This window comes from Dermacentor variabilis, unplaced genomic scaffold, assembly GCF_050947875.1.
Source record: "Dermacentor variabilis isolate Ectoservices unplaced genomic scaffold, ASM5094787v1 scaffold_13, whole genome shotgun sequence".
Lineage (NCBI taxonomy): Eukaryota > Metazoa > Arthropoda > Arachnida > Ixodida > Ixodidae > Dermacentor > Dermacentor variabilis.
The window spans coordinates 35,617,471-35,629,262 of record NW_027460291.1 but is presented as its reverse complement, the minus strand read 5'-3'; the positions used below and the strand labels follow the sequence as shown (position 1 = coordinate 35,629,262).

At 46.9% G+C, this 11,792-nt stretch overlaps 1 protein-coding gene across 1 annotated transcript; it reads right to left on the bottom strand.

Annotated features, from left to right (window-relative positions):
- Nucleotides 1-750: 750 nt before the first annotated feature.
- LOC142566688 (glutathione S-transferase 1-like) lies at nucleotides 751-11,359 on the bottom strand. The gene is made up of 5 exons (XM_075677513.1): nucleotides 11,196-11,359; nucleotides 7,084-7,142; nucleotides 6,191-6,332; nucleotides 1,833-2,003; nucleotides 751-1,310 (listed from the first exon to the last, which is right to left on the bottom strand). The coding sequence occupies exons 1-5, from the start codon at nucleotides 11,331-11,333 to the stop codon at nucleotides 804-806; spliced, it is 1,017 nt and encodes a 338-aa protein (XP_075533628.1). The 5' UTR covers nucleotides 11,334-11,359; the 3' UTR covers nucleotides 751-803.
- Nucleotides 11,360-11,792: the final 433 nt, after the last annotated feature.

Genomic DNA, 11,792 nt, shown 5'->3' with positions numbered 1-11,792 from the left:
GGTGTGATTCGAAATAACTCTGCTCAGTGCCTTTGTCCTCCTGAATGCCGCTGCCAATCGCATTGGATTCGTGTGAAAAAGATGGCTGGCAGTGACCAACTCCAAAATACCCATGCCTCGCCACTTCCACGTGGCCGCCGAGCCAGGAATTGGGCAGTTATTTCATCCGAGTAACGCCTAGGAGCGCTGCTGTCGCCACTCGTGGACGCGTAATCATGCGGCTTTTTTCAGATTTCTTGCGTTTCTTGAATAGCGTGGAATACAATTACGCAGGATATAACATACTGATAACTGAATGCGCCGTTGTGAAACAATGCCTACTTTTCTATCAAAGTTTGCCGCTCTATTGACAAATTGAACAGCATGGTAAATAATTGCAAGTAATTATTCATAATTCCATTAAGGAACTGAATTTCCCCTGGTGCAGCACCTTACTCCTGATCGAATACCATTGGTCGTAGCCTGGTATGTTCAACATATTAGGAGCATGGCTAACGTTACCTGTAACAGCCTGCAAAAGGGGAACACTTCGAAAGTTATAAAGAGTTAATTTTGGTAGAATGATGGGGCCATGAAGCTAAAATGTTCCATAAATAAGCGTTGTAACAGCAGACGGAGAGGTTATGGACACGTTAGTAGCAAAGACTGAACTAGTCTGCGTAAGCAAGTTTCAGTATGCAATTGGGGAGACAAAAATAGTATTAAATGCATATTTGATGCCTACTGATCCGAGAAAATAAAAGCATAAGGGACTCGAAGATTACGGGTTTATTTGATTAGCTTGATTGCTTATTCAATAACATTCACACACTACCTGTACCAATCATTGGCTCTACCATGTATTCGGACGTCATGCGTTCTTCCTTGTCTTTCGATTTACTTTGTTCTTCCTTGTCTTCAGATTTACTTGGTTCTTCCTTGTCTTCAGATTTACTTGGTTCTTCCTTGTCTTCAGATTTACTTGGTTCTTCCTTGTCTTCAGATTTGCTTGGTTCTTCCTTGTCTTCAGATTTGCTTGGTTCTTCCTTGTCTTCAGATTTGCTTGGTTCTTCCTTGTCTTCAGATTTGCTTGGTTCTTCTGGCGTCATTTGTTCTTCCTGGTCTTCCTGCGTCACTTGTTCTTTCGATGTCATTGGCTGTTCACCTGCGGATTCTTCAGAGATTGGAGGAGTTGGAACGAGCTGAGGCCAGCGCAGGTGAGTGAAATCTACCGAGTCTCCATATACTTCGGGGAAATATGGAAGCACCTCCGCGACGCGACCATAGTAACCTACCATCGTGGGGAACTTTGCTATATCGACGAAGCCGTTCTGGAAAAGAGTAAGAAAATTGTCAATGAGGGCAGGCAAGAAAACTTCGCGCGTACTGCCCCTTATAGCAGCGGAATAGTTCATCGCGCGTGGAATCGCAGTTTCTACAGCAAACAATCCCAAGCCAGAACATGGCTTCATTGCGTGGACGTTTTCCTCTTAAGATTCCAAACATCTAAATGTTATTAAGCAATGGAGTAAAGAGTAACTCTCCGCATTAGTTACAATTGCGCACCTGTACTGACTAGCGGCGAACGCAAGGAAGTATTCTAGTGATATGGGAACGGAAGGTAGAAATCGTGCGCAAGAAAGCTGGGAAAATGCGCATTGGAACAGCCTTTGGAAGTTTCTCAACTATAGAGAGCAACGCTACGTTTTGACTGCTGCATAGGAGAGAGCGCCATGTGAAGGCTCATAGACCGAAAGAACACCGACAAGCCGAATGGGCCGCAGGCAAGAAACAATGCTGAAACCACATCAGCGTAAATGACAATACAGAACGAAGAGGCAAGTTGTGCTTACTGTGAAAGCCACATTGAGGTTGGCGATAATGCACAGATCGGCGAGCGTAAGGTTGTCACCGGTTGCGAATGGTCCTTTGCCGACGAGATGCTCTAGCCCTTTAATGACGGTCTCCTCGAACGCGGCTATTTCCATTGTGGTGGGCTCGCTGTTGTCGCAGAAGATGCGTCGCTGCAGAAAGACATGAAACACCATGGATAAAAGAAACAGTATGTAAAGGAACGTCGCTAGACTGGTACCCGAGAGCGCACGGAGCGTGCAACGACCATTGTCATCAGCGTATCTGAAGATGTTATAACTTCAAGCATATTGAAGGTGCGGGCCATATGAAGGGTTAAGTTCAGACTGACGTCTCAAGTACATTACCTGCCCAAGTTTCGTTATTCTACAAGAATACTGCACAGCGAATACTGCTTCAGCTACTTCGTGGTATTCACAAGTACCGTTGTATAATTTATTTATCAATATACTGTAGGCCTCATGAGGCCTATACAGGAAAGAGCACAAGAATCAATATATCAAAAGATAAGGGTCAAATAATGGACTCCTGGCCAAAAAGAATAGGGAACTTTGTACATCGGACTGACTGGAAACAGTGAGAGGCAATCAATAGTACACGAACTCGAACATATGCAAGCACAAATCAAGAGTTCTACCAAAATTCGTCTGGGCGGGATTTGTTATAGCCAAGAGTAAAACGGACGCCGACCACAAACATTAAAAGAAAAGAAACCAAGGCGTTTCAGCTCCTATACGAGGATTTGTTCACAATCAAATTTTCATATTGAACAAGGCCCCCGTATCGGAGCCGAAATGTCTTGGTTTCTTTTCTTTTAAAGTTTTTGGTCGGCGCCCCTTGCACCTGTGACTATATTCAAGCACAATACAAATCAAGATTAAGAAGGGAACTTCAGGTTACGTTGCAGCAGTGATGCAACACTGGGAAAAATTACTGCGACATCGTAAATGTCGTCTTGAGTGCAGACATGGAAGAAAGAAAGAAGACCATAAGGCATTGTTACATGATAGCAATATCATTCGCACAGTCGGAGAGGGACAAAAATACGCATGCGTAACAATGAACAGATGGTGCGAGGTGTTATGGTCACTTGCAACATGCACAAAACGCTTGTGATCACAGGTTTACTCCAACTGAAAATAAGCTACCAATCATGACAAACGTACCGACTGATCCGACGCTCACTGAATCACTTGGCATGGTATTCGACGCTTCCACGAATGCTTTAATGTGTTACGACATGAAAAAAAAGTACGAATGTATTTTCTGTGATTAGTCCTAATTAGTCCTACACGAGTGACGATTCGCAAAATTGAAGTATCGTCCTTATTTACTTTGGTGAAGTCATGATCCGGAAGGATATTAAAAGAAACGGCGGGGCCTTTTAGTTGATTCTTGACGGGTTCCCGTGTTTCTGAATGTAATCTCTCAAGATGTAATGAAACTAATGCTTTCAGCTGAAAGCCTCCTAAGAAACCGACAGTCAAAGCAAATCTGTTACGGTATTCCGAAAGTATTCTTTTAGAATATTTCGTAGATTGCGCGTTCCAGCCGAAGAGCGCGCAGAACTTATTAGGCTAACGTTAGAATCTGTTGAGGCGACTCAACGAATCGAAGAACTGTTCTTGGAATAGAAGCATACCAACGGATTCACCTTCACCTTAAAAGCTTTCCTTGAAGACCTTTCCGGATTTTGCTGGCCAGCCGGTCAGTACCTGATACCGACGCGAAGCGACGAGCTCAGCAAGAGTATCGCATGCGCACGGCGTTCACTGGAAGCGCAAGTTGTGTCTGCTAGGCATGAATAAGCCCTGCCGCGATTAACTGACCTTTCCTGCTTGTAGGAAACCGCAAGTGCGCGTCAACACGGGCAAGGCTTAGGATATGGAAAAGAAATCGAAGCCCCTGTCCTAAAGATGGTTAAACGACAGATGGTTAAAGATGGTTAAACGACCCAGACGAACTGTATGTATCAGCATTGCATTACGAGCTTCACGCAATGCATTCCCAGCCGTCACCATGGGTATAGGCCACAGGTCCAGCGCGCAGCTGAAGACGTTGCCGTACGCGAACGTAAGCGCGATCGCGCCCATAAGGCCGATCCCGTGTATCGGCAACAGCATGCAGAAGCCATGTGAGATACGCTTGGGCAGTCGAGATGCCTACTGCTCTTGTGATCGTCAGCGTGTACATCAGACCGAACACGCCTCGTTGTGACGCGCGAATGTTCCTGGCAGAAACAATGAAGACTTTAAAGACACATAGTACGCCGATCCTCGTGTGCGGCGACTTTAACATCGATGTGGTGAAAGAGCACGGCAAATGGATCGAGAGTTTCATGCTAGACGCTACTCGTTGAAACTGAAGACGCTACAGAGACACAATGCAACACAGTTCCTGCATTGATCTCACGTTTGCAAGCAGGCTGTGTCACGTTACGATGGCAAAGCCTCTGACCGTCTACCACAGCGATAAGAAGGCAATACTGTGCAAGTCTAGAGTCGTCCGTGAAAGTGCGAGTGTGTGCGTGCGATCAACGGCTACACGATCTAAAATAAAGGCTATGCAACTTAACAAAAGTTGTCTTTGTTCAAATTCGACGTTCAAGGAATACAGTAATTAGCAAGCAATCAAATCAGATATGCATAGCATCAGGTCACTCAGCCTTTCTTGGGTTCCTTGCATGGTCGTTGGCTTTGGACTTTGATTCAGCTTGAAAGGGGCTTTGATTTTTCCCCACACTGTGCAGTTATGACATGAGGGCGGATTGTATTCAACCGTAATATTCTTTCCTACCACCATTATCTGTGCACATACCTCTATTCACTATTCTACCCTCGACAAGCGTCGAACAACACCTTCGTGACATCGCGGAATCGACATATCGCAGTAAGCATTTGTGCCAACTGCTGTCTGCATAGCTTGAGAACGGTGCAACGCATAAATAAAAATTGCGCGAGATTACACATTGAATGAAATTTACGACGGCAATACGGATGTGCATCGCATTTACCTTTGTACTATATTGAGTGCTTCACGAATGCTTCGCCACAGGCCTACCTGTCTATAGGCCTACAGGCCTACCTGCCTGATATGAAGACAAAACGAAATCGTTGCAGGTGAGCGACCGCTTTTCGAAATTGCGGGGATATTTACAGCGCAAGAAGGTCAGGTACAAAAGACGTCTGGGCCACATATCCGACGGCAGCATCCGAAGTGCGAATTCTTTTCTCGGCTTAGGCGCCAAAGTACGATGTACAGAAAAGTCACCACCCAAACACTCCATCCAGATGGTTAACCAGCGAAGCTGAAACGTGTGGCCCCGGTGTTTATCACTGGGTTAATCCCGACGGTTCATTAAACGACGGCTTGGTAGTCTGCCGGATCGTCGGCACGCAGATCCTGCTTGCGGTCGGCTGCAGGAGGCTGTTCTTGAGCCCGGGCTACAACATCGTCACGGCGTAGACGAGCTCGTTCCCAGTTCTGCTCGCGGAGCTACTGATCGAAAGTTGCTTGCTCCAAAGGTGTATGACGCGTGGCCTGCCCATTTCGGAGCCGGAGAGGAACTGCTACCCGCGCGCTCGGCTGCGACGGAGATCAAAGACGTCACTCAGGACGCAGCTAATCACGGGCCTCATTTCTCTTTCGCGCATGCGCATTGGGTTGTGCCGGAGGGGTTTTCGGTGTGCAGGCGACAGACTGACGGAAGAATTAGCTAGCCATATACAACTTCGCTGTAAGAAAGGGGGGAAGTATCGAGAGTATTTACATGACACCGTGTATTTTGTAATCCTATTCCCGCATTTTACCTTTGCTGCTAGAGATAACAGGATATAGGTAACACCCAGCTTTTCACTGCGCTAGCCGTAGTTCAATCTGGTGATCTGGATGATGTCAGTGCAAAGCTCCCATAGCAAAAAGAGCTACCCTGAAAACGCAGAATTAGCTAAACTCCGAGACAAATATTCACATACTCGTATAAGGCAGTTAAACTAGGAAGCCAACGCGCATTCTCGAGTAACTCGTGTTCATGATGGCAATTCCAGAGCACACTGCGGGCATCTCGTGCGATGGGCCTTTCAACCTAGAAGAGAGGGACAGTGCCATCGCATACATTGGGAAAATTAAGGAAAAAATTCTAATCCCAGGTGCTGTAAAAACATAACGTTGCAGGGGCGTAAGAGCCTTGACACAAGTGCGATGCGCGCGAGCGGGTAAGGCAAATGGTCACACGCACGAATGAACAAAAGTGTACATTTCGGCAACAACTGGGGTGTCCAACATTTTTTCCGGTAGTGAACGGGAAGGGTGCACGAGAATATTTTGAATGCATGCTTACGAAAAATTCCACAAAATGAGGTCGAATAGTGCTGGCGATGGTGACCATGATTTGGTCGATACGGTTGCGCTGCCTCGGGCTCAGTGGGTACAGTTGGGACTGAGGAGCGTACTTGCTGAGCAGGTAGTAGGCGATAGCAGCGCTGTGAAAAAAAGTGTTGACATGAGGCACAGGTATCGGCCATACAGGAACCGCGACAGAGCGCATCAATGAGTATTGAATGCTGAACACGCGGCACCAGCAGGCGCGTACAATGTACAGTAGTAAACAAGAGAATGCTGCACTTTCATTGCCAGGTGTGAATAGAAGGTTCATTAGGCAGTAAAAGAAAATTTAACAAAGTGAAAGCGCACACACTTGCAGGTGTTCTCGCCCCTGTGCGATATATTTGTGTACATTTTCAAATGCTATGACAAAGTAACTATTGAGATCACAGGTGCGCAGTGTCTGGTGAAGACAGTAAGAATCAAAAACACTGGGCGCATCTTATGGACTTTGTTTTTGGAGTCCATTTTATCTCAATCTGCTGATTTGAATCGCGAATCTGCACGAACACGCCAACATTGCAGCCATTTTACAATAAAGCAAAGTTTGAAATTGCACTTTGTAGTAGTCCAGCTATATGGTACGAATTAGGCCTACCCACGTGAAAGATTGCCTGAATAAAAATCTGATCAATAGCATTTAGAAATTTAACATAAATGCAACAAATTGTCAAGGGCAACGTTTTTTTTTTTTGTCGTTCTAATGGCATGCCGACAGGACTTGCTCGCGATGTGGCGGTTCCTTCCATGCGGCAAGTATGGGGAAAATGCGGAAGAAATTTAGGTGTTGACGAAGCATACGCGATGGTCCAATCGACCTGCAGCAACGCTTGCCCAAGTGTCATGTACCTCTCGTGAACCACGAACCGACCATCCTCCAGAGTAGGCACCTTGCGGACGGGACTAAGCTGCAAGAAAAACAAAGAATCAATACCATCGCCATAGATTGGGAGAGCAAATAAATATAGTATAGAGCACATGACGAAGCACTCGGAAACATCTCGCTGAACGTGAACTTGTGCCGCTCCAACACCGCAGATATGTTCGAGAGAAAGCCGTCTATCGCACATGCCGCATACCGAAACAAGCGCACACCAAATATTTTCCAAGTACTTGTCTGCATCCGAAAACTACATGACGTGGTTCCACTGCCGAGTCATCGCTCCATATCAATGCCATCTGGATTCGCGTTTACAAGAAATTGCGCACTCACGTTTTAAGAGGCTGCCGGGTGAAATGTTCACCGCGCTTAGTGCGCTCAGGAGAGCCACGCAGTGTGTGCTCGCGTTCTAAACCACGCTTCGCTGCGTGTCGATGACGTCACTGCTGCGCTCGATGATTGTTCCGAGCCTTTGCCTTCTGTGCACGCGGAAAAAATTTCGGCCACTACCTCGGTTTCTACTTTCACAGAGACCGGTCCATCGTAAAAGATAGCAGGCAACCCACTCAAACAATGCGCAAAGGAAGGTATTCAAAAGTGGTGTGAGCACACAGGCACAGTGAGCCAGCAAAGCACTACATCTGAAGGCATGACGGAAAGAGTAATTTTCGACAGGATGATACCGCAACCTCCACCTCCACCACCTTAAACAATATAAAAAATCATGGAGAGCCAAGAGGAACTCCCATAGAAAAGAAAACGCCAACTTGCGCGAGATTAAAGCAACACAATCGTCAAAACTTCGTAATTAGCGTCCGCTCATTATTACGCGCTTTGTGAAACGCAGGGAACGGTTTCAAACGCTTCTATAAGTGATTCTCTACAATGCAGTAATAATGGAGGCAGCTTGAATTTGCCCGCACAGAAGTCACAGCCTGCTCCTGATCACCTCGCAAAATAAGTGCCATTGCTATATTTAGTTGTGCCTTGTTAATGCAGAACTTCACATCTTTTGTGTAACGCCACTAATTTTAGTAATAACGTACATTTAGTGATGATAAACACCATATGAAATCTGGCTGGCCGATTTAGTTCCAGAAGAAAGGAAAGACTTGTCCGCAAACCTCTATTCATACGAACTGCAGCGCCTTCGTGGAAGGCAAGATTAGATCTAGATGCATTCTAGTCAGGCAGCTGGCTTTCACACCAGAAAATAGTGATGAATATTCGTACTAAAGACAATGGAAAGCTAGACGTACGCAAGTGCTAAGAGACGCGCGAAAGCGGCAAACCGCTAGCATTCGCTGGAATTAAGGTTTAGGCGAAAATGCTCAAAGTAATCGCACAGAGCCTTGAAGCTGGACTTACAATCAGACGGGTTTTCCAGTTAGCGTGAGCGTTGATCCCGCGGCATGTTCGGCGAGTTCGGCTAAACTACGCGCAAGCGCACAAAGCGCTGGACTGGGAACGCATCTGGTATGCTTGTACTTTGTGAAACGCATCCGCCTTGCGTCGTCCGTGAAGCCCCATCGTTCACATGGATTCCTGTTGCTACAACGCGCGTGCTAATTGCATGGTAGATGCAAATCCAGGTAAACACGAAAAAAGAATATAAAGTGCATTGCAGATGACATCTGTCATGCATGGGCTGTGTTCCGCAAGTTTCTTTGAACAGGACCACGCAGGTTGCTGGTTAGGACTCTGGCATCCCTAACAAAACAGCGAAGCAAAACATGTTTGCTCGGGATTGCGCGGTACGCATCTGCGCGGACCATCACTATTGCCACGGGGTTACCGCCATTAGAAGCCTTATGGCAGTGCCTTTCGAATGCGCTGGCATGATACGCGGTCGATGTTCCCTCGCCAAGAAAAATTCCGGAGTCCGGTATTATATCCACTGGACTAAGTAGTAGTAACGGTGATATAGAGATTATGCGCATCACGATGAAAAGGATGAAAGAAAGAGCGACGTGTGCCATCAATCACCCTAAAATAAACGGTGCATGCGATACTCGTAAAGCAAGGACGTGCTTTCATGAATACAGCATAGTCTGTGGAACCCTGGCCTGACTTGACCAGTTCTACGTTAAGGACTAACGAAGTTGAAACGATGGGGCACTGAAGCATCGAATCTGTTTGGCACTGATGGAGTTGCACAACGAAGTGCAAGAACGTCCGTATACCGTGCATGGGGTGTATGTTAAAGAACCGCGGGTGGTGAAAGTTAATCGGGAGTCCACCGCTCCGGCGTGCGTCATAATCAGATCGTCAATTTCGCACGTAATATGCCCCAATTTAATTTTTTAATTCAAGTACAGGTCACAAGGAAATCAAGTGCAGAAAGCGAGGCTGCAAGCAAATTGCTTACAGTGTGCGGAGAGAAAACAGTGAGGCAATAGTAAAACGTGATTAATTTCGTCAATAACCTGTAGAGTGCAGAGGCACAGAGTGAGAACGCAAATGGCAACAGATTATCCTTTGAGGCCGTTCTAGCCCTGAGTAGAATCTTGCAGATGCTGATAAAGTGAGCGAGTGCTAGAGCAACTAAAAACGAAGGCATGAAAGAAAAGTCAAGTGGTGTCAACGGCAGGAGAAAGATGTCTTTGGAAATCACACCGGCGGAAGTGGTATACAGACCGTTGATATTTCGCCTTCTAGACACGATTGCAAAGGGTGCCACAAAAAATGCAACATGGACATTGGACGCGTGAAGCTGCGATTGCAGAAATTGGATAGCATGCACGTGCAGGCAAGAATTTGCGCAGCTGATGCAAGTGCATTTCTAATGGCAAAAATGCCGAGGAGAAAACGTACACATAGAAATCGAGGCCAGTGTGAAAAAGCGATGTGTGAAGGAAGAAAGCACGACACGGACCTATTTCAGACGGGCATTTCTGTACTATTTTCAGCTGCGACCATAGCCATGTTGTGTAACGACGTCTTGGGAATGACATCACTAAATATTCTGGCTATGGCCAAGGTTATCGAACAGCAACAGTTTACCGCAAATGTGCCAGTTTTTTTTTTTTTTTATTGCGATAAGGCTTGCCCTTAAGGCATAATTCTTGGACTGTATATGTGTATTATATGTGTGCTGTGAGGCCTGTGTTGTGTATGAATTGGAGCATTGTTTTGTGGAATCTGTTGTCATGTATCCAGCGGTCATAGCTGGTTGTCACACTGTAGCGGAGGCCGGCTTCCAGTAGGAGACGCGAGCGTTCCGATTGTAAACCCGTACATGTCCATATTAGGTGGTATGCATCTGATTCCACCACAGGAACGGAGCAGTATGGACACGTAGCACCCAGTGGTAAATGCGACCAGTTCCACCTTGAGACAACAGCCGGTGTAAGGGCCACCCCGGCCCGAAGCCTCCTAAGCACAACTTCCTCCGCCCTAGTAAGGTGAAGGGGGAGGGAGCAGACACACGGTGGGATAAGAGCGCGTGTGTCCTGCCGGAGAACATTATTACGGGCTCGCAGCGAGTTACGGGGTTGGGGTGGGAGGGGAATAGGTGGAGGATCAGGATTAGGAGGGCAGTGTGCCTGCTGGTCAGCAGCAATGTTGTGAGGATTCGCTGAATGTGCCAGTTTTATACGCGAAAAAATGAGGGAAAGGCAACCGGACAATCATATTGACATTTGCCATTATATTTACAGTGTGGCACTAACTTATGCGGAGCCTGTCACTTCACGAGTACGTTCTGCTAACCAGCCCGCTTGCGAACGGTTCCCAGATGTACTACAGTGCTCAGCGATTCGAACGAGATAGTCGTAGCGCATGACTACCGGTGCTGTTAGCGCTACGAAAGGACGCTGGGGGCCACCGAGTTGATGCATTTGGTATACAATGAAAGCGCGAAGCTTTGCGATGCATTGCAATTTCACTTCGTCCCCGAGCGACCACAGAGCGCTCATTGCGACGCAAGAAGGCGGCAGTCAACGTGCGGCCCGATTACCACGTCTCAATCGCTGAGCACAGCACGCGTCATCACACCAAACGCGAAAAATTAATAAAATAAATAAACAAAACAGACGCGCGTTGAGTACAACTGTCAACAGTACCGAAAGCGGCCACAAACCTTCACGTATTCGTCGTTGAGGTGCTCTTCCGTGAAATCCAGATGCCTGACACATAGGTCGATGTTAATATGTTTTGCCACTGAACGGACGAAGCCGAAGGACGGGCTTGTGGGAACGCTGTACAGCTTGGGAGACATTGCAGATGAAGGAGAAAGCACAGCACGCCTTCGCCCACTACGTCCACAAAACGAAGTGTGAAGAGAAGACATCGCTCTTTGAGGGGGCGTTTACAGCGGAGCCGCGTGGTGCGCGCCCCCCAGCGTCGCCGAATGATTGGCTTAGGTATCTGAGAGGAGGATCCTGTGCTACAGGCTGTGACGTGCTGCATATGTCATTCAAGCTGTGGACATGATGGCAGCAACAAGATGTGATAAACACGGGAAAGTGTAGATTGTGCTCTTTTGAAATAGAAAGGCGTGACAACGGTTTAGCGAGCGAGTCGGGGAACTTGTGTTTTGAAACAGCATCTGTGCGCTTTAAAATAAGGTCTGATCGCTTCAACTTATATATTGCAATCGTGTCTGCAGTAATGAGTGTTTGAGAGGCGTTGCCGCTGAACCAAGGAGATTCATTCACGCTGCATTCTTACTCTAAAT